This window comes from Parus major, chromosome 2, assembly GCF_001522545.3.
Source record: "Parus major isolate Abel chromosome 2, Parus_major1.1, whole genome shotgun sequence".
In the NCBI taxonomy this organism is placed as follows: Eukaryota; Metazoa; Chordata; class Aves; order Passeriformes; family Paridae; genus Parus; species Parus major.
In genome coordinates this window covers 146,658,505-146,686,403 of record NC_031769.1, presented here as the reverse complement: position 1 = coordinate 146,686,403, position 27,899 = coordinate 146,658,505, and the positions used below count along the sequence as shown (strand labels likewise).

At 39.9% G+C, this 27,899-nt stretch overlaps 1 protein-coding gene across 5 annotated transcripts in view; it reads left to right on the top strand.

Moving 5' to 3' along the window:
• Positions 1–1,982: 1,982 nt before the first annotated feature.
• The window catches only part of TRAPPC9 (trafficking protein particle complex 9), a 444,786-nt gene continuing 418,869 nt past the window's right edge, over positions 1,983–27,899 (top strand). The window contains exons 1-7 of one of the 5 annotated variants that reach the window (XM_015618287.2): positions 1,983–2,017; positions 3,494–4,094; positions 13,783–13,928; positions 16,091–16,219; positions 20,081–20,107; positions 21,295–21,416; positions 23,145–23,270. In XM_015618287.2, the coding sequence (XP_015473773.1) occupies positions 3,511–4,094; positions 13,783–13,928; positions 16,091–16,219; positions 20,081–20,107; positions 21,295–21,416; positions 23,145–23,270 (1,134 nt within the window). In that variant the 5' untranslated portion in view covers positions 1,983–2,017; positions 3,494–3,510. Of the gene's footprint in view, positions 2,142–3,490; positions 4,095–13,782; positions 13,929–16,090; positions 16,220–20,080; positions 20,108–21,294; positions 21,417–23,144; positions 23,271–27,899 lie in introns of all 5 variants that reach the window. The other 4 variants (XM_015618284.2, XM_015618282.1, XM_015618285.3 and 1 more) reach the window with 4 other exon arrangements.

Sequence of the window (27,899 nt, the reverse complement as noted above, 5' to 3'; positions counted from 1 at the left end):
AACTAAAAGAATTCTCCTGTTCTGACTCCATGAGAGTCTGTGTCGTCTCAACCCAGCCGGTCCTAATAGAGTGACACACCCCATCCCTCTCTGGTCCTGAAGCCATACTGCTTTGGGGGTTGGTCAGCTTCTGTCTGAGACTCTGTGTCCAGCTTCTGCTGCCATCACTCCAGCTCCTTTCCCTCTGGGAAATGTTGTCCATTTTTTAGAAGATAACTGAAAGTAAAGGCTAAAGCTCATTCAGTTCTTTTATGCTGTTGTTTTTCCTTATGTCTGCCAAATTGGGAAAACCTTAGGGGAGCAGAGAGCTCTGCCTAGAGCCCACAGCTTGTGCCACAGTGGCTGAGGAGACCTGAAAAGAGGTTGTGGCCAGGTGAGGGCTAATCTCTTCTTCCAAATAACAAGCGACAGTACAAGAGGAAATGACCTCAACTTGTGCCAGGGGAGGTTTAGATTGGGTATTAGGAAAAATTTCTCCACCAAAAGGTTTGTCAAGCATTGGAACCACCTGCCTAGGAAGTGGTTGAGTCACCATCCCATGAGGGATATAAAAGACATGTAGATGGGGTTCTTAGGGACATGTTTTAGAGATGGCCTTGGCAGTACTACGTTTAACTAGATGATATTAAGGATATTTTCCAACCTAAAGGATTCTATGATTCTACCTAAATGCAATTGTTTATTCAAATTTTTCAAACACTGTGAGTTCTATTGAAATTATTTTGTTGGAGTGCCATTACTTTAAGTAATAACATTGCCTCTTATGAAAGGCTGCAAGAAGGTATCCCTGGACCCTTCTCCAGGCTGAGCAACCCAAACTTTGTCAGGCTGTCTCCACAGGAGGGGTACTTCAGCCTTCTGATGATTTCCATGGCTTCCTCTGGACTTGAGTCTTTGAGTCCATGAGATTTTCTTGTGCTGGGGATTCCAGACCTGGATTAAGCACTGCAGGTGAGGTCTCACCAGAGTGGAGCAGAGGGGAAGAATCCCCTCCCTCACCTGCTGCCCACACTTTGGGATTAACCCAGGACATGTTTGGCTTTCTGGATGCAAGTGCACACATGGCCAGCTGACGTCCAGCATCTCATCCACCAGCACCTCCAAGACCTTCTTGGCAGGGCTGCTCTCAATCTATTTATTCCCCAACCTGTGTTGATACTGGAGATGGCTCATCCAGGTGCAGCATCTTGCACTTGGCCTCACTGAACATCATTAAGGCTCCCACATCCTCCACCAGAAATTCACCTGAACTCTCATACAAGGTTCATACTTGTGGAGTTTTTGTACTTCCAGAGTTTTCAAGATTTTGCCATTTTAGCTACATGACTGAGAAATCCTCAAAGATCTCTCTCTTCTCAAGGAGGCTCACTGGGGACCTCATTGCTTTCTACAGCTACCTCAAAGGAGCCTGTAGTGAGCTGGGCCTGGCCTCTTTGCTGTCCCAACAGTATAAGGACCAGAGGAAAAGGACTTAAGCTGAGACAGGGGAGATGCAATTAGGTATTAGAAAAAGATTTTTTTCCACTGTTTGGGTGGTCAGCCATTAGAATACACTGCCCATGGTGGTGAAATCACCATTCCTGGAAGGCTTTAAGAGGCAGCTGAGTTAGGTGATACAGTTTAGGGATAACAGTGGCAGTGCTGGGTTGACACTTGGACTGGAGGATTCTACGACACCAGACAAGTTTCGGGATTTGGGAATGCCAGGAAGGCTCACTTCGTTCTAAGGGCTAGAGCCCTTTAAGTTTTCATACACATTTCATTTCAGTCGGCTGAAATTCAGTACCTAGGTGAATCATTCATTCACTCATTTTAACGCGTTCCTCTTTGAGGAATGCCTCGTGTTTACAGGCAAAGATTCCAGTCCCCGTGGAAGCACCAGGAGCAGTACCGCAGACGACGACGGAGAATCACCGCTGTCCCCTCACGGCTCTCCCGCCCTGGCTCGCCGCGCATGCGGGGCGGAGCGGCCATTGCCGTCAGTTCCGGCGGCAGCGGGGCGGCTCCTGTCCCGGCTGTGAGTGCCGCTTCCCCGCTTACCGCCCGGCAGCCGCGTCCCCTGTCCCGGCTGTGAGTGCCGCTTCCCCGCTTACCGCCCGGCAGCCGCGTCTCCCCGTCCCAGAGCGGTTCCTATCCCGGCTGTGAGTGCCGCCTCCCCGCTTACCGCCCGCCCCCGCGCCCAAAGACCGGCTCCTACCCGGGCTGTCAGTGTCCCTTCCCCGGTTACCACCCGGCAGCCGCTCCCCCCAGAGCAGCTCCCCGGCGCCTTTCGCTGCCCCTGACGGGGCTCAGGGGTTATGCGCCTCCGCCGCGCCTCTGCTGCGCCTGGCTTTTCTGCAGTTTATTCGTTTTCCTTGCTAAATTTGGCCGACCCAAAGCGGCTCATGCCCGGGGACAGGGAAAGGGGCGAGCTCCTACCCATTGCGGCCTCTGCCGGGGGGAAGTGTCAGGAGGGTGCTGCTACTCTGAAAATGGGGCTGCTCTCCTGGGAATGGGGCTGCACCTCGGGAATGGGGCTGCACCCCGGGAATGGGGCTGCTGGGCAGCCCCCGGGCAGTGCGGTGGGAGAAGGGAGGTACAGTCCGTCGCTCTGAGGAGCCCGTTTCCTCAAGGCAGCTGCTTCTCTGTCCCTTGTGTCCCCGTGGGCTCGGAACTCGTCGTTCTGCTTGTAAAACCGATGGTGTCAAGCCTAAAAGCTGGGCTGCGTTTGTTTTGTTTTGTCCGTGTGTTTGTTTTTGTGGACGTTTGGGGTTTTTTTTGTGTTTTTTGGTGGTATTTACGGTTCAGGACTTCGGAGCTGAAATTCACAAAGGGAACCATGGGGTCCAGCAGGTCTCAGAAATGAAAGATATCAGGGATGTGCATCTTCATTCAAGACTCAGCTGCAGTGCAGTAATTGGTTTTAGAGAGCTCAGGAAAAAAGGGGTTCTAAATAGTTAAATGCAAAGGCAGAAAACATTGCCTGGTCCTTACCCGTGTGTGTTTTGAGAAAGCAAGACTTCGCTTTTCTTCAAGAATAGGTGTTCTGGTCCTGATTTTCCTCTGCTTGGCCATGTGCAAGCACTGACAACTATCTAAAGTTTGGTGATCCCAATTTGTTACCTGTTTACGTTTCACTCCACACAATTTTGCATATTTCCCCAAGAAAATGAGACTTAAGAGCCTGAGTCTGACAGGCTCTCCTGAGCTGATATTTTTGCCTAGTGGCTGTGGTAGAGACTTTTGTGAGTTGGCTTGCTTGTGTAGCTGCACAGAGAGTGAGATTCACTTGGAAATACTTACTTACAGATTTTTATTTGATAGGTGACTAAGTGTCACAATGTAACATCAGTAGGTTACATGGTTGAAGATTTAGTAAAATAATGAATGAAATTGTGGTATTGTAGCACATATATTTAGGGTGCAAAATGTTTAGCATCGAAACCCTTCTTAGATTCAGCAATCCCATGTGCTTCTGAACATTAACAAATAATATGCATTGTTCTTTCACTAGCCCACAGTTGATGCAAAATGAGTGTTCCTGACTACATGCAGTGTGCTGAGGATCATCAGACCCTCCTGGTTGTTGTTCAGCCCGTTGGCATTGTACCTGAAGAGAGCTTTTTCAGGATCTACAAGCGGATTTCAGCTGTGAGCCAAGTTAATGTGCGTGACTCGCAGCGAGTGCTCTACATCCGATACAGGCACCATTATCCCCCAGAGAACAACGAGTGGGGGGATTTTCAGACACACCGCAAAGTCGTGGGGCTGATCACTATCACAGAGTGTTCTTCAGCAAAGGAATGGCCTCAGACTTTCGAAAAATTCCATCTTCAGAAGGAAATGTATGGCTCTACTCTCTATGATTCCCGGTTGTTTGTCTTCGGGCTTCAAGGAGAGATTGCAGAGCAGCCCCGCACAGATGTGGCGTTTTATCCCAGTTATGACGAGTGTGAAACTGTGGAGAAGAGAATAGAAGATTTTATCGAGTCCCTCTTCATAGTCCTGGAGTCCAAGCGTCTTGACAGAGCCACTGATAAGTCTGGAGACAAGATCCCCCTCCTCTGTGTTCCTTTTGAGAAGAAGGATTTTGTAGGTCTGGACACTGATAGTAGGTAAGCAGCTACTTTTGTCAGCTCGCAGGTCTTAAAAAACACATCTATGACAATTGCCAGCATTTAGAATAAGCCTATTAGAAGGGACAAAGTGAGCCTTGTTTCAGCAGAGGATGTGCCCTTATCTTTCTGTGTCTTTCTGTTTTAAGAGAATTTAACACACAGTCTCACCATATTTGAGATTCTAAGCTTGTTTATATATGTACATTTAATTGATGAAGCTCATCAAATAGCAGGAAGAAGACACAGGAATGGCTTGACAGATTCTGCTGTAATGAGACTTTTTGCTGGAAAACTTCCAGTGCTTTATAGGTATACATTACTAATAAAAAAATTTGGTTAGAGTCCATGAAATTATTTTTATATCATATTGAGTAGTATTTGACTAATCCTACTTACTGTATTCTTTCCCTTTAAACCTCTGTTTACTTTTTCATTTTGTGAGACAATGACTATTTATTTTGATGATGAAGTCCAGCATCTTTCCCTGTCCTTCTTTATTTTATGTAATTATTCATTATCGCTTTTTACCTGTCTTGTTTTGCTACCTGTTTTGTTTTGGTTTTTTTTTTTTTTTGTATTTTGGAGTTTTCTCCCTCCATTTTTCCTTCCTTCTCATTTGCATACTCATCTGTCAGATTTGAGTGTTGCATAGTTCTGTGCATGGGATAAGTAATTCTGGCTTGAAAACTACAGGCAGGTGCAAAATCTCTTTTACTCTGTTGTTTGCAGTCAAATCAAGGGGATGGGAGCAACCACCTTTTGTCCTGGCAGACAGAGATGGGGAAACACTCTGTAGTGTAGTAGTGTTCATATCTGTGTTGTATGTAGGGATGCCAGCAGAGATTATTTGTGTATGTAAAAGCTCAGAGGTGTCCAGACAGGTTTGTGAAGCTTTTAGATCACATTAATCAGCTCCAACTGCGTATTTAGTCCTGGCCTTGGAAACAGGAAGAAAGCATTCTAGGTTTCTAATTAGTTTGAAGCATTTTGTTAAATTATCTGTGGTTGCTTGAAGGACCATCAGTACCCCAGTGTCCTGCTTCTCTTTTGTGGGTACTTAAACTGGTGCTGACTTATTGGTCCCTGGTTTGTCCCTGCACTATTATTCAGTTATCAATATGAATTACTGTGGTACTGATTTTTGTACATGGGTGGTAAAGTTGTGTAGACTGTACAAGCCTTTTTAGAATCTTGTCCTTAATCACTCACTTTGAATGAAATATGGATGAATGTAATCAAAATTTCCTGTTCCATATAGGTAGAAAATGTCAATTGTTGCCCAAGAATCTCAAAATCAGAATGAATTCTGATGTTCAGCTGCATCATCTGAAAAACTGTAGTTTGGAAATTGGTTCCTTAGATAAACAACTTATTTCTGAGCAGTAGCTGTGTTGTAGCTAGTGGGAAATACTCCTTGTAAAGTTCTGAGCTGGTGGGGAGCTCGAGTGACAGCAGAGTGTGTGCCCACACATCTCCAAGCAGGTATTTGATGCTCTTGCAGTGAGGAGTTCAAACAGATTCTGTGTGATGCTTCAGTTCTTTGCAAAATGGAAGGTGTGTGACCCTGCCTGTGTAGACACAGGGGTTTATCCAGAGTTAATCACTGGCTCAGCTCTGCACATACCCTTGCTGGGAGGTTTGAATACCAAAGAGGTTTTCAGTAAGTCTGGATCAATGGATGTACTTGAAATGTTTGCTGCACCGAACTGCTCAAGGAAAAGGTGTTAAATACTCTAATTTTTCAATTCCATAGTAAGAAAGTTCTTCAGTTCTATTTTGCTGTGGAGTTTAGTATTTCCAGTTGTTTTAAAATTCAGGATTTATACATTAAAGCTTCAGAAAGCTGAATGAAAATGTATTTCTAGCTTCACTGCACAGGAACTTTTCTAGGCACATCTCATGTAGCCTGATGCTTCTCTTCCCTCTGTTGTAAAGCAGAAACTCAGGTCCATGGAATAAGGTTGAACACAGATCAGTTTATTAAACTAACTTATGTTTTCAAGCCAAGGTCTTTGGATGTGACTTGGTGATAATAACATTGCATTTTATTACTTGGGAGTTTTTTATTGCTTGGATTGCAGTTCACAGGATTTTATTTTAGCACATTCCCTTCTGTAGTGACAGATTGACTAATTAAGGGATAGCATTGCATACCAGCGAGAGACAGGGCTAGGAAGGACCTTCTCTGCTAGAGACCAGTTTCTGTTCTTGCAAGATTGGATTTGTAATTCTGTTCAGGGAGGGCTCAAGGTTTTTTGAATGCAGGAAATGGTATGAGAACATCTTGTAGAGCAACTTTTGCTACTTTATTGGTTTTGAGTCTGTCAGCATACTGATTTTACAGAAAGAAATAAAAACATGATGATATTGAGATATTGAGGCAAATGAAACAGCTTTTTCTACAACAGGTGGAAATTTCTGAAGGGTTAAAGGTAAAGAAAATCCCTTGATCTTTTTTATATACTTTCTGTCTATTTGCAGTTTTTGTATATCCTGTATCCTGACCTCCCAGTCAGTGTGCAACCAATTACTTAAAATGCACAAATGTTCTCTATTAAATAGATGGCAAAGAAGAAACACTGTTCTTGTAACAGTGGGTATGTCTTTGCTTCTGTAATTGTGGATGCCTACTTAGGCTAAATAAGCACATCTTCTATAACTTCTAAAATGGAAGTTAAATGGCAGTGTGTAGCAAATGTCTAATTAAAGGTGTGGTGCAGCTGTAGCCTGGAGCTGTTGGGATCATAGATTGAGAGCAAATATGTTAAGAATTTACATGGGCCACATAATTCTGATCACGAGATTTGAAGACTAATTGAAACTACTGAACATACTTTGTATCTTAAAATATACTCTTCTCCAAGTATTTTATGGTGAAATATTAGGGTTAATACTTACATGATGATCAGGGCTATATATATGTAAACCTGATCTTCTCCCTCACCCAGTTAGAAGACTTTCATTAGCTTGATTACATGATAATTGCCATGGAAGCCAACTGATTGGCTTCCTTTAAGATGCAAAGTTCATAAATTAGGAAGATGAATTATTATTTCAAATAAGGTAATTCTTGAGAAAAGTGAGGATGATCTTTGTCTTTTGCAAGTTGCTTGTGTAATGAGCAGGAGAGATGCACTCCCAGAAACTGACTGAGATGAGGACATACATGAACTCACTGAATTTTGTGTGTAGAAGAACTTTAGTTGTCTGGTAGAGAACTTTATATATTAAAAGTAGTGGGTTAAACCCTAAAATATTTTGAAGAAGGGTTGTCCTGTTAAACAGAAATGGTAGAACTGAAATGCTGACCTTGGTTTAATTCCTGGATCATTAAGCCAACAGGGGATTTTGGCAAATTGATTTATTTTTTCTGTTTCTTTGGCTGTAAATTGGACAAAATATTTATGTGGTCACAGGGCCGCTGAAGATAATTGAAGAAGTTTTTAAAATCAGTTGCACTTGATAGTTATTTGTAGAGGTTGGGAGATTGATGGAGAACAATGGAAAGACATGTTCTCATGATAAAAACATCCTACAAACTGAAAACTAGGAAACATATGTGCCAGAAATACTGAAAATCCCACTTCTTTTAACTGTTGTGTTTTATTTGTTTTCAGCTAAAAATAAGCATACCTAAGTATGATTGTAAATCTAGTTGGATAAGCTCATTTTAATGTTGTTTACGTCAGTTTGTGTCTTAGGTTCTTTATTTTTTTAACACTGGCATCATTTAATGCTGTAGAGGGATGAAGATGTAGGGCCTTGTTTATAGATGAGCCTTTCTCTACATGGTGTCATAGCTGGGATTTGTGCACTGATTTATCAAAGTTGATGATCTCAGTATGTGTATGTGGCTGTTAATTTTCTTTCTGTTCTCTGTCTTTCTAATTTCTGTTTTGTTCCTTTCTGGTTTTTTTTCCCCCTTTTTCTCTCATACTGCCCTGTGAGTTTGTTGTTGGGTCTAAAAAGGTAGGATGTGATTGTGTATCTTTGAAAGTAGTTAGCTTTTTTCCCATATTCTGCCTCTCCACTTCGCCTTCATTGCATATTTTAGTGTTGCTTTTTATCTTTTATTTTTTCAGTACACACAAAAATAATTGCTGCCTGGAGCCTCACCACTGCAGTTGCCCCCTTTTGGCACGTTTGGCAATTATATTTGGTAGCAATGCTGAGTTTTTTTGTAGGACACACATAGTCTGCTTAGACGGCTGCTGGCCTCTGGAATTTGCTTTATTTTTTAAACTCCAAAGCCATGAAGCTATTGCTGCCTGTGTTTGATTTCCAAATTCAAAAGTTCTGGCAGTCGATCCAATGCCTTAGCTGTGTCTCTAAGTCTGGATAATGTTATGGTTGGTGATCTCTATAGCTCTGCATGCTAACTGGAAGTAGTAGAACTTGATGGAAATTTTTGTTGGAGCATTTTGCATGAATACACTTTTGAGAATTGATTTTGCATGTTTCTTGTTTGTAAATTTAGCCAAATTTTGAGGATCCAGAAAGTCAAACTTGTTTCTGGATGGTTTGTAGTGAAAATAAATTCTGTCCTGAAATATAACTCTGTTGCACTGAATATTCCATAAAATTATCTTGGGATTCTAGAAAAGAGCTGGAGATGAAAGAATAAAGCACATATCCTGTCGAGCAAATGAGGCAGAAAAGGAAATGGAGTAGTTCGTAGTTCCTGGGCTGGATTTATTGTCCTCCACTTTGAAGTAGTAGCAGTGGTGATGGGTCATGATTGTGGTGATTCCTGTGAATATAAGAGTATGTTTGGTGGAGAATTAACCCAACTAATTTTAGAAAATGAGATTTTGAATTAGTTCTGTAGTCTGTGGAATTTTTCCCTGTGTTGAGGCCCTTCAGAAGAGGAGTTTGGGTGACTGACAGCAAAGAGCATTCCTTGGCTGGTCCTGCATGAGGTGGCACTGCCTTCCCTGAGCCTGGTTCTGAGTGCATCACACTCAGGAGAGGGTTTGTAGGGCAAGGCTTTGGGTGCTTCTTTGAAAATTAATGTTGTAAATGGTCTTCTCATGGGAAAATTACTATGAGCTGCCCTTGGCAGTAGGATGCTGCAAGGAACTGGCCTAGAGAAAGGTTGTCCTCTTCTCCTAGAGGAAATAGTTGTTAATTTATATGTACCTAAATAGATTAGAATTAAGCAGGAGAGAGCAGAAATATTTAAACAGTGTTTTAATAAAAAATAAATCGCAGAGAAGATATCTATAAGCTTCTCACTTCAGGTTTTTCAGCTAAAGCTGTGAAGCAAAACTAGCTTAGTATTAAAATGAACAATCATCATTTTATGCTGATATATATACACACACACACTTATGTATATGAATATATATGCTCATAGGACTTTTTTCTCATTAAATTTGCACCCCAGGATGCACCGAAGAAACAACGAGTCCCTTGGACAGGATTTTAAGGGCCTGATGTTGTAGACACTGGATTTTTTTTTTTAAATAGGCTTCCCAAATGTGAAGTAGATTAAGTTTTGCAGTTTATGGAGAGTGGGTTTCATTTCAATGAAGTTTTTGCCTTTTGTCTTTTTTGGATATACTTGAAGTAATTGATTTTCTTGTACTTAATTGTGAGTGCCTAATTAAGAAACAGTTTATACATTTGTTTGTTACAAACTTGCTCTATAATTAGTGAGAAAATATTTTCCAAGAGGATGGCACTGACTTGCAGAGATTGTAGGAGATGGATCTTTAAAGAGCCTAATAACAGGTGGAATGAAAGCAGTCCTTGAATAATTAATAGTAAATTTCTTCATCACCAGGAATAAATTATCTCTCTATAAATAAGGAGAATTTCCCAAAGAACAGTGTTTTTGTGAGCAATGTTTATTGATGTCTGGGTGAATAAATGCCTTCAAACTTCAGATATATTGATATGGGCATAAATCAGCAGCAGAAATATGTTAAGGAAGACCTGGTGGTGAGGCTGTGTGATCAAAACTATTCTGGTATCAGGTCCTGATTTAGGAGTCAGGCATCATCTCTTTTCCTTTGCTGTATGACTCATATTTATGAACTTAATCATCTGCTAGCTGGAAAATCTGAAAGAACACTTCTAAAGTACAGTTTTGAGAGAATAAGAACTTTAATTTGTCCATAAACAAAGATTGCTTGAAAGTGTAGAGACAGGGAATTGGGAGCAGTGGCATCTTTGAAAGGAATTATAGCTGTGTAAGGAAACAGTGATTCTCCAATTTCACTACTTACATAAAAACTTAAAAAAACCCAAACCAGTTAAAGCAATATAACATTTACAATGCTATTTTCAATCTGGAGTGCACAGAGTAGAAAAATCTGATTTATAATCAATTTAAACTCTCTTGTGCAATGCTGATTCCAGATTATGAAGGAACTTTTTGATGAGTTATTTTTCTATAACTCAAAGCTCAGACTGAAATCTTGGTAAGATTTGGTGCCCTTCCATAGTTCATAAAGAGCAACTTTAGCTTTCACTTTGAATTTTCTTGCATTTTTGTTCTTAAAATACCTATAAAATACAGGCTAGTTGAAAAATAAGACAATTATTTCAATTCCTGACACATCTGAAAAATAAAGAACAACAGTTGTATTGAACTTCATTTAATGTCAACACCTTCATATCAATTGTGAATTGTGAAGAGAAGTGCAAACATATTGGTATTGTAACTTTTTTAGATGGAGAAAAGCAATAGGAGACATATTTCTTGTCTTTCATTATTTCCATTTTTTTTTGGTAGACAATAACACTGGTTCTGATAGCTTTTCTCTTTAGTTTTTATAAGGCCATTGTCTGTACTTCTGTATATTTTCTCTTTCAGTTTCTGTCCCCCATCCATATAGATCAGTTACTTTATCTCCCTTTTTCAAACCAACTGCAAGGAATAAGACATTTGGTGGCTGAAAAGATGCTTCTCTTTGGTGTAAACTACCCAGGCCAAACTGATAGCCTTGAAGGCAAATAAACCAGTGGCATGTAATTGTTTGGATTCTTGCCATTCCTTCTGGCCTTTCTGCCTTCAGATCTAGAGGAAATAAATGAATGTCCTTATTCCTACATTTCATATGTTCTGTGCCTCTTTTTCTTTTATCATTTTTACATTACAGACTTCATGAAGACAGTTTGTTCAGATGCCTGATGGAGATTATTTCAGTGACATTTCAGTTTATCTTTAGGGTCTTCTGGGAAGTTCTTTGCTTGAAAAAAACCCCCACAGCCCCAAACCTGGTTTCATTCCATAACATTGGCATTCCTCTTGTATTAAGGTCTCACTCTAGGAATAAGAGTTCAGCATCTGGAGAGTGTGTGTACCCCTAGGGTTTTTTTTTTTAATTTCTTTTTTGATTAAAGTTAAGTTCAAATAGTTCTGTTAACTTTTTAAAAAGTCACAGGCTGGTTTGGGCTGGAACAAACCTTAAAAATCATCTTGTTTCAACCCCTCTGCCACAGTTAGGATCACCTTGCACTAGACCAGGTTGCTCCAAACCCCATCCAACCTGGCCTGGGACACTTCCAGGGATGGAGCATCCACATCTTCTCTGGGAAACCTGTTCAACAGCTTTTCTGATGAAATTAATTAAATTGAAAAATATCACTACATCTCCTAAAAGCTCAAAATTTGCAGCTATGTCAATCCAGCATGGTTCTTTGTATTTTTACCAGATTCTTTGGACTTCATGTATAGAATAAAGAATGTCATCTGCACCCAATTCTCCTAATTAAAATTTTATTTATGATAGACTTTTATTTTAGTTTAAACTATTTGAAGAAATTAGAGTTTATTTTTCCTGAGTGTCGTATCATAAGTGAATTTGCATACTTCTCTGTATGTGCTTAGAAGACACTGTTAGAACAAGATATACTATTGAAAGTAACATAGATAAATTAATAAAATATCTAAGTTGGCGTTTAAATTTCTTACTCATGAAGGAATTTTATAATTACAGTGCAAGGACAATCTTGCCAAGGAAAACTTTTGCAGAAGGGAGAGCAGGAAGATTGTTCATGGACTTGAGAGAGGAGAGTTGTTCTGAACTGTCACTTAAACCATGATGTGTTTTCCAAGTCCAGTGTCTTGCTTTGCATCTGTTATGTTTCTTTAGCTGAAACATACTAAAAAAAAAAATACAATAGTAGGATTAGTGCCTTTATCACACAGATTTTTGCCCAAGTTGCCTTTTCAGCTGTATTAAGGTGTCTGTTGAATATATTCAACAGGCTTTGACTGTTCATTTGGGAAGAACATCATCATTTATTTTAACATGTAAAAATAGAGTAGGAGGAGAAACCCTGTCAGCTGTTGCCTGAAATGATGGTGCTTTTTCACTCATCATCACTTTAAAAGAAGGGGCTGGGAACAGGGGAGGTTTGTGAGGTCTGGGTGGGGGGAAGTGTTTAGGGGGTTCTGGGCCCCTGATACCTTTGGGCTGTGTGTGGAGAGGGTCCCAGCAGAGAGCAGAGGCCCAGAGCAGGATTTTGGAAAGGTCACATTTGATATGTTCAGAGACAAAATGTGAGGGATTCTATGAGAAGCATCCATGGAGTTGTGGAATTTATTCAAGAACAGTTTCCTGAAAGCACGAGAACAATCCATCCCCTCCTGAGGGAAAGGAAGAAGGCAGAACAGGAGACCACCCCGGATTAACAATGAGCTTTTGGGTGTCCTGGGAAAGCAAAAAAGCAGCATATCAGCTAGGGACAGGCAGCCAAATACTCACTGTAGTCTGCAGGAACCTTGCTTTGGAGGTTTTCAGGGCATGTGACTCTAGCTGTGTATCTTGGTTTGAAAAGACAGGTGTCTGCTAAAGAAGGCAAGAGCCTCCCTTGAAATGGAAAATGTAAGCCCCCTCCCTCTAAATTATTATAATTTTAAAATTAAGGGGCTCTAAGGCAAAGGTATGGGAGTAGGAATAGCAGTTCTTGACCAGTATGTATAAAAAACCCCCTACTACTTAATAGGAAAATTAAAATAAAATGCAGTAGTACAAAAAACACTGACAGAGTCAGAATACAACCTGACACCCTGTTGGTCAGGGTGTTGGTAGCTGTCCGATTAAGTGTTGGCTGCAGTCCTCCTGGAGCGACAGACATGGTTCTGTTGAAGCAGTGATCCTGTAGAAGGGTGCAGATTTCCTCTGAAAGTCTAGTGTTGATGTAGAACAGCCTAGTCTTCCTCTGGGGATCCAGTGGAAAAAGGCTGACTGTGGTTATTCCAAGTCTCAGATTATATCCAGCTAGGAGTGCTTGGCCCCTCCCCCTGGGTGGAGCATCTCACAATGGGATGATGTCATTTTGTCAGTCCTGCAGTGAGAATCAATGGCCCATGAACAGAAGATATCTCCCTGGAGTTATGAGGGATGGGTCATAGAAGAGATAAAGAACACTGCCCCACCTGGTTTTAACAGCTGGTAATAGAATACTTACTTTTGGTTGCATCTTGGATTTCAACCTTAGACACTGTGTAAACACTGTGTAGCCAAAACCTGTGATACGTTGCTTTTTTCCACTATCCTAAAATTGTTGGTCCTTTTGCATATTAGGGTAGTTAGCATTCATATTCCCATAGAGGCAGAGAGTAAATTAATGTTGATCTGCTATTAAGGAGGAAAGAGAACTGCCTTTAGGTGTTTTTTACCCCAGAGAAGCATTCCCTGCCAGTAACTGAAGTGCACCTTTCATTTTGCAGACACTACAAGAAGCGCTGCCAGGGCCGGATGCGGAAGCACGTGGGAGACCTGTGTCTGCAGGCTGGGATGCTGCAGGATTCCTTGGTGCATTATCACATGGCAGTGGAACTGCTGCGCTCTGTCAATGACTTCCTGTGGCTTGGAGGTAGGATTAGGTGAACCTAAACCCAAGTGAATCAAATTATCCTCTGTAATTTTCTTACTCATTGTGAAAAGCAGTAATGATTTTAGTGACCAAAATCTGGATATCAGGTGTGAGTAAAAAATTGGGTTGAAGCAAAAATTGGTCAATAAGACATGAGAAAGGAGTGTGTTTAGGAAAACCTAAACAGGATAAATTACTGTAGAAAAGCATGTACTTACAAAAGAAAATGTGTCTGATTTTTTAATGATTCTTTGGAAAATATTTGATTTTTTTTCACTGACTTGTATAGGTGTTTTAAAAATTTTTCCTATGGATACCCATTGTGGACTGTTAGGAAAAGATTTTTGTCTTTACATCTCCCAAAGCTGCAAGTGTTAAACTTCCACTGGCATAATTTCCTTTCATGTTCCTTTTCCTCTGCCTTTCTTCCATCCTTTCTTTCCTTCCTTTTTTTTTTTCTTTTTTTTTCATACCTGCTTTTTGTTATTTAGTTGCCATACAAATGATCTTTGAGCACGATTTCTGCTTCTCAGTTTCATACCGTTTCAGGACAGTCACTGTCCTGAAGTTCTGCTTTCAGCTTTCTCATTCCACATGGAAACCCATTTATCTTCTTAATGGCCCTGTAGGTTACATACTGTGAAAACCTTAACAGCTTTTGACCTCCCACTTCTTTCCTTCTACAATTCCAAAAACTTAACTGGCTCAGGATTCCTCAAATTCTACTCAGCATTCTCCAGAGTACTCTTCCAATCCAAGTAATTTTGATAATTTTGTAAGTTAGTAAGTAAATAAATTTGGTAAGACTTACAGACTTATCAAATTTATCACATCCAGTTAAATCAGGTTGTTCAGGATCTGTCCAGGGGAATTTCAGGCATGTTTAATGAGTTCTACAGACTTTGAGCAACCTTTTCTAACATTTTGCTGATTATAATTTGAAAAACTCCAACCATAAAACATAAATTGGTCCTACCTTAAAGGAGACCTTCCTGTGTCCATTTGTGGCAGCACTCAACTGGTCACTGGACCCCTGAGGAGCACCTGCCTCCATCTCTTCCCTACCTTCCCACTGGGTGTTTTAAAGGCAGCAGGAAAATGAACCTCCAGCCTCTTGTTCTGTAAGGCTGAGCAAGCCCAGTTCTCTCTCCTTCTCATATTGCCAGGAGCTCCAATCCTCTGACCCTTTTTTTGGCCTCCCACCAGCCTTGCTTTGGGATGAGGCTCCTGCCAGCCTCTATCTCCAGCCTGGCAAGTTCTCTCTGCATTGAAGGCCTGCCCTCCTGTTCCCCCAATTTGGTGTCACACAGGAAGTTTCTGGGTGCGCTCTATGCAATCATCCAGGCACTTAATGAAGGCATGAGTCCCGCTGAGGGACACCACTGGTCCCAGGCAGCCATTTGGCTGATCACAAGCCTTTGAGTCTGTCTGTCCAGCTGATTTTCCACCTATTTTATAGGCCAGCTCTCCCAGTCTTCCTGATTTGGCTGCAAGCATTCAGTGGGTGACCATGTCCAAAGATGTTCTGAAAGCCAAAACACACAAAATCCACTGCTGTTCCTTTGTCTGCTGAGCTTATCATCTCCTCATAGGAGGCAATGAAGTTGCCAGAGACTGATTTATCCACAATAAATTGATGTTTGCTGTTCAGGGACACCTTCTTTCACTTTGTGTGCTTCCAGCAGGACTTCTGTGTAGCCTCTCCAGGGAGCTGATGTTCATCTATTTGTGCTGGTACTTCCTTCTCAAAGAAGATGACGTTTCCTTTTCCTAGCCACTAGAAACCTCCCCCAATGGATTTGAACCTGTTGGAAGTGACGAGAGAGTGGTCTTACCTTGGTCAGCTCTCTTGGCATCTTACCTGGTTTTGTGGAATTGCAACCACAGAATTGTTGGATTAAGTGTTTTTCACGTGAGCTTCCTCTACTGTGGCAAGTTCTTACTCCTGCAGATTCTTTCAGTAGGGTTGGGGCAATGGGAGCTCTGAGGGTGAACACAGAGGTGAAAAGCACATTGAGTATCTCAGAGTTTTCTGTGGCCTTTGTCATTAGACCTCCAGTTTCAGGCATATTTTGTTTGTGTAAACAGCCTTTACCACAGGATACTTCACTTCTTAAAAATGTCTCTACTAATCTGTTGGCTTTTTTTTCTTTTCTCTGCAGCTGCCCTTGAAGGGTTGTGTTCAGCATCTGTCATCTATCACTACCCGGGTGGCACTGGGGGTAAAGTTGGGTCTCGCAGGGCTCAAGGAGGTTCCCTTTCTGCTGAGGCAGGCAACAGGCACAGGCCAGGTAAGGATGCCATCTCAATTTTATTCTGTTTGCCACCACTGAACATCTGAAAACTTCTCCCCATATCCTAACTCTAAAATTATACAGATGGCAGAATTAATCAGAGGAGGGAGGTTTAGGAAAGAATTTGTTTTCATAGTTTTTAGACTTTTGCAATGACTTTTCTGTTTTGGTGTTAATGTCAACACATGTGCTTTGCATAGAATTGCAAAGCTTTTGATTTTTTCACCTGATTGTTAGTAGTGTCTGTGTTAGTTTGAATTTTGCTGGAAGAGATGCAGACAGTTTTTATAAAATATGATCTGACAGAGCTGCATGTATTAGAAAGAATTAAGTTGGATACATTTTATTCAGGGATTTTTGGTATTCTAAAGTCAACAAGTAATAAATAAATTTTGTTAATGAAATGCCAGTAGGCCAACATAATTTTTAAGGTTTAGTATACTTTTTCTAAACTCTTGGACTGCAAAAGAGATGGCTGAGGAGAAATATGAGAGCAATCTGTAATACAGTGAACATTGTGAAAAAGGATGGGTAGGAATCAAAGGTTCAGTGTTTCTTCCAGGAGAAGAACTGGGGGACATCAAGCAGAGCTGAGCAGATGGAGAAGCAGGTGAAAGGAGTTATTCTTTATCCAGCCTACAGGATGACATGGAAGTCCTTGTCATTCAGACATCTGGTGGTGTGTGTGAGAGAGGCAAGGCTGCTGCAGATCCATGTCCCCAGGCAGACAGGGGTCTGGGCAGGAATTCCCAGCAGGCCTGGAGGAACAGACAGAGAGCACACAGCCTCAGTCTATCCAGGAGCTGGCCACTGGATTGGACCACTTGCTGGCACCTCAACCCCCAAGGCTGAGACCCAGATCCTATTCCAGTTGTTGGTGCCTAGACCAACACACACACACACATATATGCACTCTCCTCTGTTTTTCCATGCTTGTTCCCTAAACTGCCTCAGTCCCTCTTTCTCCTTGTCTTTGACTCATCCCCCACAACCCAGAAGGAATCTTCTACAATCCCAAGATGTTCTTTCCCTACAGTGAGCCCCATATCCCTGTAGGGAGTGAGTCCTCAGCCTGTCTGTAAGAGCTGCTCGTGTATCTGAGCTGCTGGGCTTCACCCCCACACAGCTCTATTAGTTCTCATTTGGTTACTGGTGTTTAGCTGATGGTCAGTGATCCTCTCTGCTCCTTTGTGGTTGTGCAGATGAGCCTGTCACATAAGCTGACACCTGTCACATGGTGTTACAGCTCCTGAATGGTTTTGTGCCTTTCAGGAGAGGCTGGGCTGGGGTAGGGAAACGAGAATACATTGATTAGTGTGAGCTACATGGGCCTTTGGGCTAACTCAGCACAGCTGCTGCTGTGTATGCATTCAATCAGGGCTGAAAAATAGCTGGGTTTAAGTGCTGGTGTTAATTTCTCTTGTGTGCAATGTGGTCAAAATTAACTCCTTCATCTAAAGGAAACAACCACCCATCTTTATTTTTTTATAAGTCACAATCTAAACGCTTTGTATTACCTTTATTATAAACTGCATGTGTTGAAATCAGATAATTGTGATAGTAAAATTACCTTATTTCAGGACAGAATACTAATTTTTATACAATATCCAGTCATTAAAATTTGTGCATTTGGTCCCATGACCTATGAATGCATTTTACATTGGCTGTTGCAATTTCACTGGTTAGTGACCTTTGTCTGCTTTTAAATGAATATTTATCAGGAGATATTGCACTGTTTGTTTGTCATGGGTACTCCTGGTTACTAAAAAAGGTAACAAGTCACAGCTCTCAGAATAATTGAATGTGTTTTGGGTATATATTTGCTGGGTTTCTATTTAAGCTGTCTTGTATTTCCAAGTCCAGTTTGCAAACTTGTAAGTGTTACTTTTAATGTGTAAAACGTTTTACAAATGTTTTAGTTTCATATGACAAGATTTTTCAAAGGGCTTTTCTGTGAAGAAAAACTGATTACAGATTTTTTTTTTGTCATCCTTTGCAAACTGAAATATTACTTTGTGGCCCATAAGATATTGTTTCCTAGCTCTGGTTATGATCTCTGTGTTTTGAGGTGTGAACTGCTGAGCTCTCTGGCCAAACAGCTGTTACTGTGATGTCATTTTCCTACAAAATTTTCTGAAACTTTCTTTTTATTACCTATTCCTGACTCTGCAGTGCCTCTCATTTGAAATCTTTTCAGACTGCACCTCTGGTTATAGTCTCTTTTGCTGTAATTGATTTTGTGAGGGCAGTGATTAATCTGGGGAACAAGTTCCACTGAATCCTTATGTGGGATAAAGCCAGAAAAAAAATGGGTTTCCAAATTCTTCACAATTCAAGAAATGCCTCACTTGGAACTGACATTTGTGCCTGATTTTAGGGCATGTAGATGTAGGAGTTACCTTTAGTTTTTCCCCTAGTACCTGGAATTGCACCTCTTATAGTGCTTGTACTTCAGCCTTCACAGGATGACATTTCCTGCCCTGATCCAGCCAAGAGAAACATCTTTCTCTAGAATCCCTTGTGATTTCCATCATTTGGCATTTTTAGGCTACAGCACAGGGACCTGGCTGCTCAGCAAATGGGGTGTTTGCTTTGTGTAGAAACAACTTTGGAACGAAAGCTCCAAAATACAAAATGAGCTTCTGCTCTATACCGTGGCTGCCCATCCCTGGAAGTGTTCAGGGTCAGGTTGGATGGGGTTTTTGAGCAATCTGCTTTAGTGGAAGGTGCCCCTGCCTGTGGACAGGGAGTTGGAACTTGATAGTCTTTAAGGTCCCTTCCCAAATAATTCTGTGATTCTGTGAAAAGGGATATTTGACTTCTCAGGTATCTAAACCCTTTTGTTTGTATGGGGACAGGTTTAGGCTGTGTCCCTGTGAATTCCTGGATGTGTCTCTGCAGCCTTCAGTGTAAGGGAAAATTCTGACTTGCTCAGTTCCTCCTGGCCAGGAAATATGGATGTAGTCTGTAAGTTATGGGATTTGTATGTCAGACAAGATGAGTCTGGGTTGCTTTATGCTTAGGTCACTGACTGTTCTGGATTTCTCTATTGGATTTTATTTGCTGGGAGTTCTAAGATCTTGATTTTGTTGCCTGACCTTCCTCTTTCCCCAGGCAGAATTATGACACCTGAGTGAAGTGTTGGTGTATATTTGGGTCTAGATTTAAATCTCTGCTTCACTTGTGTGGAATCTGAGCAAATCAACTGAAGGGTCTGTTTTGCTGATAAAATAATTCTTTTTGACTGCTTAACCCTTGATATGAACAATTTTATTGCCATGTTTAACCAAAGTTTAGAGCAATGAGGGGTTCCATACCTGGTAATACAACTCTGCAGTACTCTTGGTAGCTCTTACATGGACAATCTGGTTTATGGGATTGACATGACTCAATTATTCAGAAAATTCTGTGGAGAGAAATGAATGATGATTAGAAGGGATAAAATGACTTGGAAATGTTGTTCTAGAGTATGGAGCAGATTAAATGAGCTCCCACAAGGAGATTTAAAGACTGTAGGTCCTGTCACTAATGCTAAGTGGACTGTAATGGAAACTTGTTAACCAAAACAATATAGGAAAGAAGATGTGGCTTTAAATTATACACTGAAAATTCTGAAATTCTTAGTGTGTCTTAGAACTCATTGCAACTTTATGGACTTTTACATTTATTTATTGACAAAATGAGATTTAGCATATGGTGACTACTTGAATTATAATTGGTAGTCCTTCACAATATCAGTGATAATCCTGATAAATCTGAATGATTTTGTTCAAGCCTGAATGTTATAAAACATTGTAAGAACTTACTTTGCTGGCTCTATTTAAGGCTGAAAAAAATCATTTTTGTTCCTCCTTTTAGGGGCACAAGAAGTTCTCATTGATCCAGGTACATTTATTTTCCTGCATGTTTCCAAAATATTTTCTTGTATTATTTGATGTGTTTTGCAATTGTATAGATAGTTATTGCCACTTGCCAAAACTAGTAGTGATCCCTGATACTGAAACTGATGCTTCAGTTTTTGGCTATAAATCTTGAGAGATTACAGAGACTGAAGGGTAACTGGCACAAAATAAATGCTGTAGTTCCATGATTGTGTCTCCATAAATTCTAATCAACAGGATTTCTTTCCATGAGTAGTGAGGATTTTAAAATATTTTTGAAGTGTCCAACCTAAAGGATCATCTGTAGTTCTGTAGTGTCATGGTATTCCCTCAGTCACCAAACATCTTTCACTTCCATAAAAATTCTCTTAAAATTCTCTTAAACGCTTGCTCTGATTCCTTAAGGTTAATAAACATATTAAAAAAGTTGCCTTAGCATTTAAGTATGTAAAGAAACATTCTTTCTCCTCTCACAGTATATTCAGAAATACCTTTCACAGTAGTTTTTAACTGTCTATTGACAGTTAGAGCCAGCTCTGAGACACAGAGATTTTTTTGCCATTTTAGCAGAGAAACGTCTTGAAGAAATAAATTTATGTATAATCCTAAATAAATTACAGCATAATGCTACAGATTAAGTAATACATAAAAAGATATTGAACCGTACCAAACCTTTGATGTATTTTCATTTTATTATGTTAACTCCTCAATAAAATCAAATTCTAAAAATAAAATTTTCATTTTCTTTTTAATATCCCAGATTTCCTTGGCATCTATTTCAAATTCCTATCCCTATATAGACCCTTTTGTCTCTTGCCTTCTTTTTTTGTATAAGAAAACCAATTTCTTACTGTTTTGTCTGAACCTTTTTTTTTCCTAAGGTGTGGTTTAGAAACACAGTTTTAAAGTAGAAGTAGGAATAGTTCAGAGATTAAAACCATCTATTCAGATGTGGCCATAATATAATTTTAGCAATCTCTATTTTATTCATAGTCTAAACATTCAGATAAGTACTAAAAATCATGAATATATTTGTTTCTTATTAAGTGAAAGATTATTTCCTTTCTGTCTAGGTGGGGCGAGTGTACTTTGTGTATTCTGTGTCAGACCTAGCATACCCTAGCTTGCTTTTTAGATATTTAACATTTGCCAAGAACCCTTGTGGTCATTTCTGACCCTGTTCTGTTCTAGGTGCTCTGACATCCAACGGGATAAATGCAGATACCAGTGCTGAGATAGGACGTGCCAAGAACTGCCTGAGTCCTGAAGACATCATAGAAAAATATAAAGAAGCCATTTCTTACTATGGCAAGGTAATCCTGGTTATTTTTAAACAAACACCTTAAGTTCTTTTCAGCAGTGAGCTGCTGAGGCTTTGGTTTTGGAGGATCTTGTAAAGCATGGTGGTGAGGTTTGCAAAACATGTTCCAGCTCTTCTGGAGGAGTGTTTAGGTTTTTGTGCAAATGCTCAGAGCCTGAGATGGAAAAGTAGCTTAATATCTGCAATCATAATAAGAAAAGAAAGCAAATGGTTTTGTACTGTGAAAATAGTGGCTCAGTGTCCACATCAACAGTAAAGATAATTTTAATTGTATTGCAGTGGAGTTACTTAATCACTTTTTAATTTCAGGTATTTCTCTTGTTTGATAAAGTATCTTTAGAATAAGCTTGTAAATATTTATTATAGGCATTTTCATGTCCACATTGAAGGGAGACTCTCCAAGTGAAACAAGCTCAGTTGTGTGCATGAGTTAATTTATGATCAGGAGCAATGAAAGGTGATAGTTCTGGGCATAGTGTCAGATAAATTAGAATCCATCAGTAAAACAATGATTGTCAAGGATGCATTCAACTTTTTAATGTTACCTTAAGGGTACGTTGCTCATCTAGAAAGAGTGTGATGTCTCTAGAAATATAAAATTATTGGATTTTGTTTGGCTTAAGGCAGGATATTTATATTTTGATTATTTATAATATGCACTGTGCTCTCAGCAAGTAATAATTGTGCTTCACTGCAGCATCACTTGAAATAACAAAGAACTTTGTGTCAGGACTGATTTATAACCCTTCAAGACAAGCACAGTTACCTTCTGTCTGTCTGTTCCAGAGTAGCTCCTTGCTTGAATGCCGAGGAAGCAGCACTTTCTGCATATTTTTTATGGTCTCACTCAGCTGAAAAAACTTTTGTAGCACCTTCTAAAATAGATTCAATCTCCAGTGATTTGCTTTTCTAATACAAATGCACAAGAGGGAAATATGTGACAGCTTTGCTGGCTTAACTCTTGCATTTTATTATTGAGCTTTCTTTCTCCCATTGGTTTTCAAATATAAACACGTGAAGAGAATTCAGCAGGAGGTGGGCCAAATCAAATATCCAGTATCAGTGTTGTTTGAGGAAATCACCAGATTGGATTGTCTGGCTAGAAAATTGCCTGTTGGTTATCTGAGCACAAACAGTTCAATGCACATCTACATTGTCTCCTTAGCTTCCTGAAGCAAGCTAAATCACTGAACAGTCATTTACAACAAAGGTTTTGCAGATAAGTACTGGAACACTTGGATTGGTTTCTTATTCTCTTGTTATCAGGAATATTGTTTTAACTAAAGAGAAAATGGATGTAATAAAATGTAAGGTATGCAATGTAATAAATATGTAATGTAATAAAAACATTTGCATTGTAAAGGTAGAGTTTATTTGCAGATGCAGCACCCACAACCAACCATTTATATGAAGTTATCCCAAATGGTTCCAATATTCCCAGTTTTCTCCTTGTCTGAATTCACAGACTGAAGCTGTGCTCTGTCTCAAAGTGAGAGCAGTGAGTGAAGAGGCTGAAAACAGCTGTTTTGCACAATAGTATTTTAGATGACACCTTAACTTTCACTTGTGTAATGTTAATAATTTAACAGTGTGGCCATTAGCATTAAGGAGTTGCTGGGTTTGGAGGATATGACAGCTGACTTATGTGCTGAGCAGAAATGTTTATAAAATCTAACAGGTGCAATACTTCAATATTATTTTAATTTTCTCCCTCTCCAAGTACAAGAATGCTGGTGTGATTGAACTGGAGGCTTGTGTGAAGGCTGTGAGAGTCCTGGCAATGCAGAAGAGGAGCATGGAAGCCTCTGAGTTTCTGCAAAATGCAGTTTATATCAATCTCCGGCAGGTCAGTTGGAAAGTCCACTTATTTTTGTCTTGTTATTTGACAGAATATACTGGAAGTTACTTAGATTCAGGAGACTCCAGTTTATTTTCTTTATCACTGCCTTCCTTCTGACTAGAGCTTGACTTCTGAAGATTTTCACATCTGTGAGTCTGGGTTACAAGGTATTGTGAATTCATCTAAAAACATGAGGATATAGTTTGAGATTAAACTCTGTTGCTTCTTCTCCCTTGTGAAGGTGAAAAAAATCCCATTGTTGTTCTCTCGTGATGTTGTACTAGGGGAAAACAGCTGCCTGGGACTGCTCTGTAGTGGATTTTTAAAATTTTCTTGATTGCATCTCATGCAATGAAACTGAGCAAATCAGGAATGGCGCGTTGCAGAGTGAGCTGAAGAGTCTGATTAGTGTTCTTAATCAACTAAATTTTTGTTGTGTAGTGCAAAGTCTTAATTAAGCCAAATCAAAAAGGAATTCAGGAGGGAAATCAGTGTTTGGAACTGTGTGGAAAGTGCTCAGTATCACCACAAAATAACATTAACACTTGAGCAGTGTCTCACGCTTGGTGTCACGGCTCACAGAGAGATTGCTGTGGTTGAAAGAACTAACAAAAAGCTGTTAGGTTTCTTACTGGTTTCTCGTCATTACATCTTGGGAAGATGAACAGTTTAAGTCCACACCATTGACCTTATTAAGCCCAGACAGGGACAGCAGATTTATGAGGGAGGTAGAATACTTCCTTTCATTTCATACTTTCTCTGGAATCAATTTTCTAACAAAGCATAAATGAGACAATAATTAATTGATAAGCTGTTAAAAAAATCATCAATCTTGTTACAGAGTGCCTTAATTGCCACAATCCTTGTAGTACTAAAGGCCTTCTCTATAATTCTGTAACCTGTTTCTTTTCTGGCAGTTCTGCACCCATTGTTGTTGTTGTTTACCCATCCTCTTGTTCTGGTGCCATTATACTTGTTGCCTACAAACTCCAATATTATTGTTGTTTCTTTTTCTGGAAGCAATTACTGCCATTAAGAGAAGACACTGTTCTCCCTAACACCACTGATACAGCAACTTTTACTTTATATCAGAGGAAAACTGGAAGACACAATGTCTTGGTTTGAAACACAGGTGTCTGACAAGGAAGGCAGGAACCTCCCTCAGAATAGAAAATGTGACCCCCTTCCCCCCAAATTATTACAACTCTGAAAATCAGGACTTTTCAGGCAAAGACATGGGAAAAAAAAATCTCTTGGTATTTTTGCCCTTCTCAAAGACAAAACCCAAGGTAAGAGAGGAGCCAGCTCCACCCTTCCCTGACTTGGCCGTTTCTTTGGTCACTCTTAAGTACTGGTCGTTATTGTCACTTACCAACATGAGTAACATCTGGTCTTACCAGATGGGACAAAATTCCATGAGAGAAAGAATCAGAAGCAAAAATCCTAACCCCCAACACCCAGTGAATGGTAAAGTACTTGCCTCTTCAGTAGTTGATATGTATTGCCTAAAAACACAAACACAAAGCTTGGCAATATGAAAAACATGCCCTGATCTAAGCTGCCAGTGAACCTGCAACCAGAACAGAGTGGGATCTCTGCATGGCTGGGGAGCAACTTGGCATAATGTGAAATAACAGTAGGATGATCTTTCCAGAGCATTCCCCAGGGCTGGGAAATGCATTTTCTGTAAAGAGAGGTATGGCTGGGAATTGTATTTCTACCTTTTTAATATTTACTGTATAAAACATGGAAACAAATAAGAGTTATTATTAATAATTTGGACTAACTCAGGGAAGGAGTCATCCTGTGATAGCTGAGGGAATAAACTGTAGGACAGTGCTTTTCATTTGCAGGTAAATAGAACATCAGCACAACCAGTATTCTGCAGCAGAAAAAACACCTCACAGGTTCAAGTGTAAGACTTACAAACAGGAAAACTAGTTCCTACCCATAAATTCAATTTCATACTTAGTCTAGTAATATCATGTAGTTGGTATTTTCTGATGAGCTGCAGAATAATAAGACTTAACTTTGCATCAGTTATGAGGAAGAAATTGTAAAATATAATTACAGAGAATGTGAGATTATAAAATTTTAATATAGTAAGGAATAATTAAAAAACAAACAAAAAGCTGCATTCTTTGAAAGCCTGACTTGAAACAAGTCTGAGAAAAAAACCTGGCTCTATTACCTGGATAGTGACTTGCAGCCTTTCCAGGTGCAGTTGTCTGGTAAAGCAGTTAAATAAAAATTAACCAGGTGGAAATGATGCTGGGCTTCAGGTGATGTCTGTTTTACAGCCACTTTACAGGGTTTTATAAATTTGTGAGGTCAGGAAAGATGTTTGTAGATGTTGCAGAATGGCCTGCTGCAATCTTCCCAGAATTAATTACTTGGAGTATCTGTGTGGGTTTTTTCTCATTTTTTTCTTCTTTTAAGTTCCTGGATGGTAACACATAACTAACTGTGCTCAGGAAAATGCAGTTTTGCTGTTTTTGTGGTGATTGAAAAACAGTTTCCTGCAGCTGAGGAAAATACTTGAGTAACTCTGGGGACAACCATTAAGCAACAAGTTATGTAACACTGGAAAAAACTTAGATATGATGAAAATAAAACTTTCTGGGAATCTGCTGCCTCTCTCATAGTTGTTCCAATTATGCTATTTAGGTAGATAGTGCTCCTGACAGTGCATGACCCTGTCTTTTATTATCTTAATGAATTTAGTTTCTCATCTTAAAGAATTTAGTGAACGTTGTCAGTATTGGTGTTTAAGGAATAGCTTTTGATATGTTTTTTTTTGAAGCTTCTTTTGCTTTATTTCCTGATCATGTGCTTCTGCCCTTTTCAACTTTACTGCTATATTTTTTATTGTTCTAACCTGTTAACAATGGCATAAATAGGTAACTTCAGTATGAGACCTTGTGTTCCTTCTGAGTGATTGTCTTTGGGAACTCTGATAACTTCTCCAATTTTTTTCTCTGTTTTCCTCTTGTGTTTTCTGTTTTGTCCAGCTGCATTGGTTTCTGAAAGTTTTCACCCTGGTGCAATTACCTTTTTTCACAACTCTTGATACAGGGCTTGGTCTTTCTTAGGGGTAGGCGGTTCTTTAGCATCCAGGCACTGTCTTCTGTGGTCAGTTCTGAAAAAAATAGCAACTTCAGCTTTAAAAATTGTCTGAAACTTTACTAAATGCTTTGCTGCTCTGTGGATTTCTTCGTATCCTGAAGTAAAAAGATCTGAAACGTCAGAGAATGTCGTGGTGCCCTCTGAAAACTGCTCTTTGATGTGTCTCATACCCCTATGTCCAAAATTAGAAGTGACTTGTGAGAACAAACTACTTTTTGTAATTATATCAGGATTTAAGCAGCTAAAAGACATTTTGAACCTGCTTACAAGAGAGCTTCTAATTCCTAATCATTTTTGTAAAAGCCAGCCAGTGTGGTGATCAGCTTCCCTTGACTGTCCAAGCTTTAAAGCGTCTGAAGTTGAGCACAGTGATTGATACTTCCAGTTTTGAAGAACGAGTTACTGTTTCTGTCCTTGAGGGCTATTTTTAGGTGAAGTTTGTCGCTTGAAACACTTTTGCAAAAGGTGTTGGCAGCTTTAGAGTAATTTAAAGTACATTCTATTGCTTTTGATTGTGCCAGATCCTGTGCACTAGGTGTCAGCATTGGTCTGCACTGCTGGCTGCTGGAACACGGAGTGAGAATCATCCAGAGTTTCTGTGGCAGTTTCTTCGTGGCTGGCTGACTCCAAGGCAAGATTATCATTCAGGCCAGAGGCAAAAAGAATTAAGTTACTTGGGACTTTGGCCAGTACACTGATAAGCTAAAAAAGCACATGGTGGTAGTTCCTTATCAAGTTGGTTTCAACTTTAAGTCTAACAGGACTTTCTTTAACTAAATTCCACCTCACTTTTTGGCAGTGTGCAAATATATCATGGAGTTGTTTAGGTTGGAATAGACCTCAAGACCAGCCATTAACTCAGCACTGCCAAGCTCAGCACTAAACTGTGTCCCCAAGTGCCACATCTACACATCTTTTAAAGCCCTTCAGGGATAGTGGCTCCACCATGTCCCTGGGCAGGCTGTTCCAATACTTGACTCAGTGAAGAAATTTGGGTCTGTGTCTTTCTGTGACATTTTTCTACTTTAACATTATTTTTTACCTTGTTGGGACAAGCTCCTATTGAACTCACTGCTACCCTGCAAAACTTGCTTTGTGCAAGGCAGTGGTGAGACCCTGGCACAGGTTTGCCAGAGGAGCTGTGGTTGGGAATTCCTGGGAATGTTCAAGGCCAGGTTGGATGGGGCTTGGAGCCACCTGGTCTAGAAAAAGACATTCCTGCCCATGACAGGAAGTTGGAACAAGATTACGTTTAAGGTCCCTTCCAATCCAAACCATTTTATGATTTTGTGATTCAGTCTCACAGTGTATAAATCACAGTACAATTTCATGGAATGAAAAATTTGTGGTTTACAAAATTAGAGACATAAAAATTGAGACAGTAGTTTCTTGCTTTCATAGCCTGAGATTTCAAGATTAGATTTAATCTTCAAGGGATGAAAATCTTAGTGAATCAATAAATCCTGGAAGCGATATATTTTTGCACTCACATGAATATCACGTTAAGTA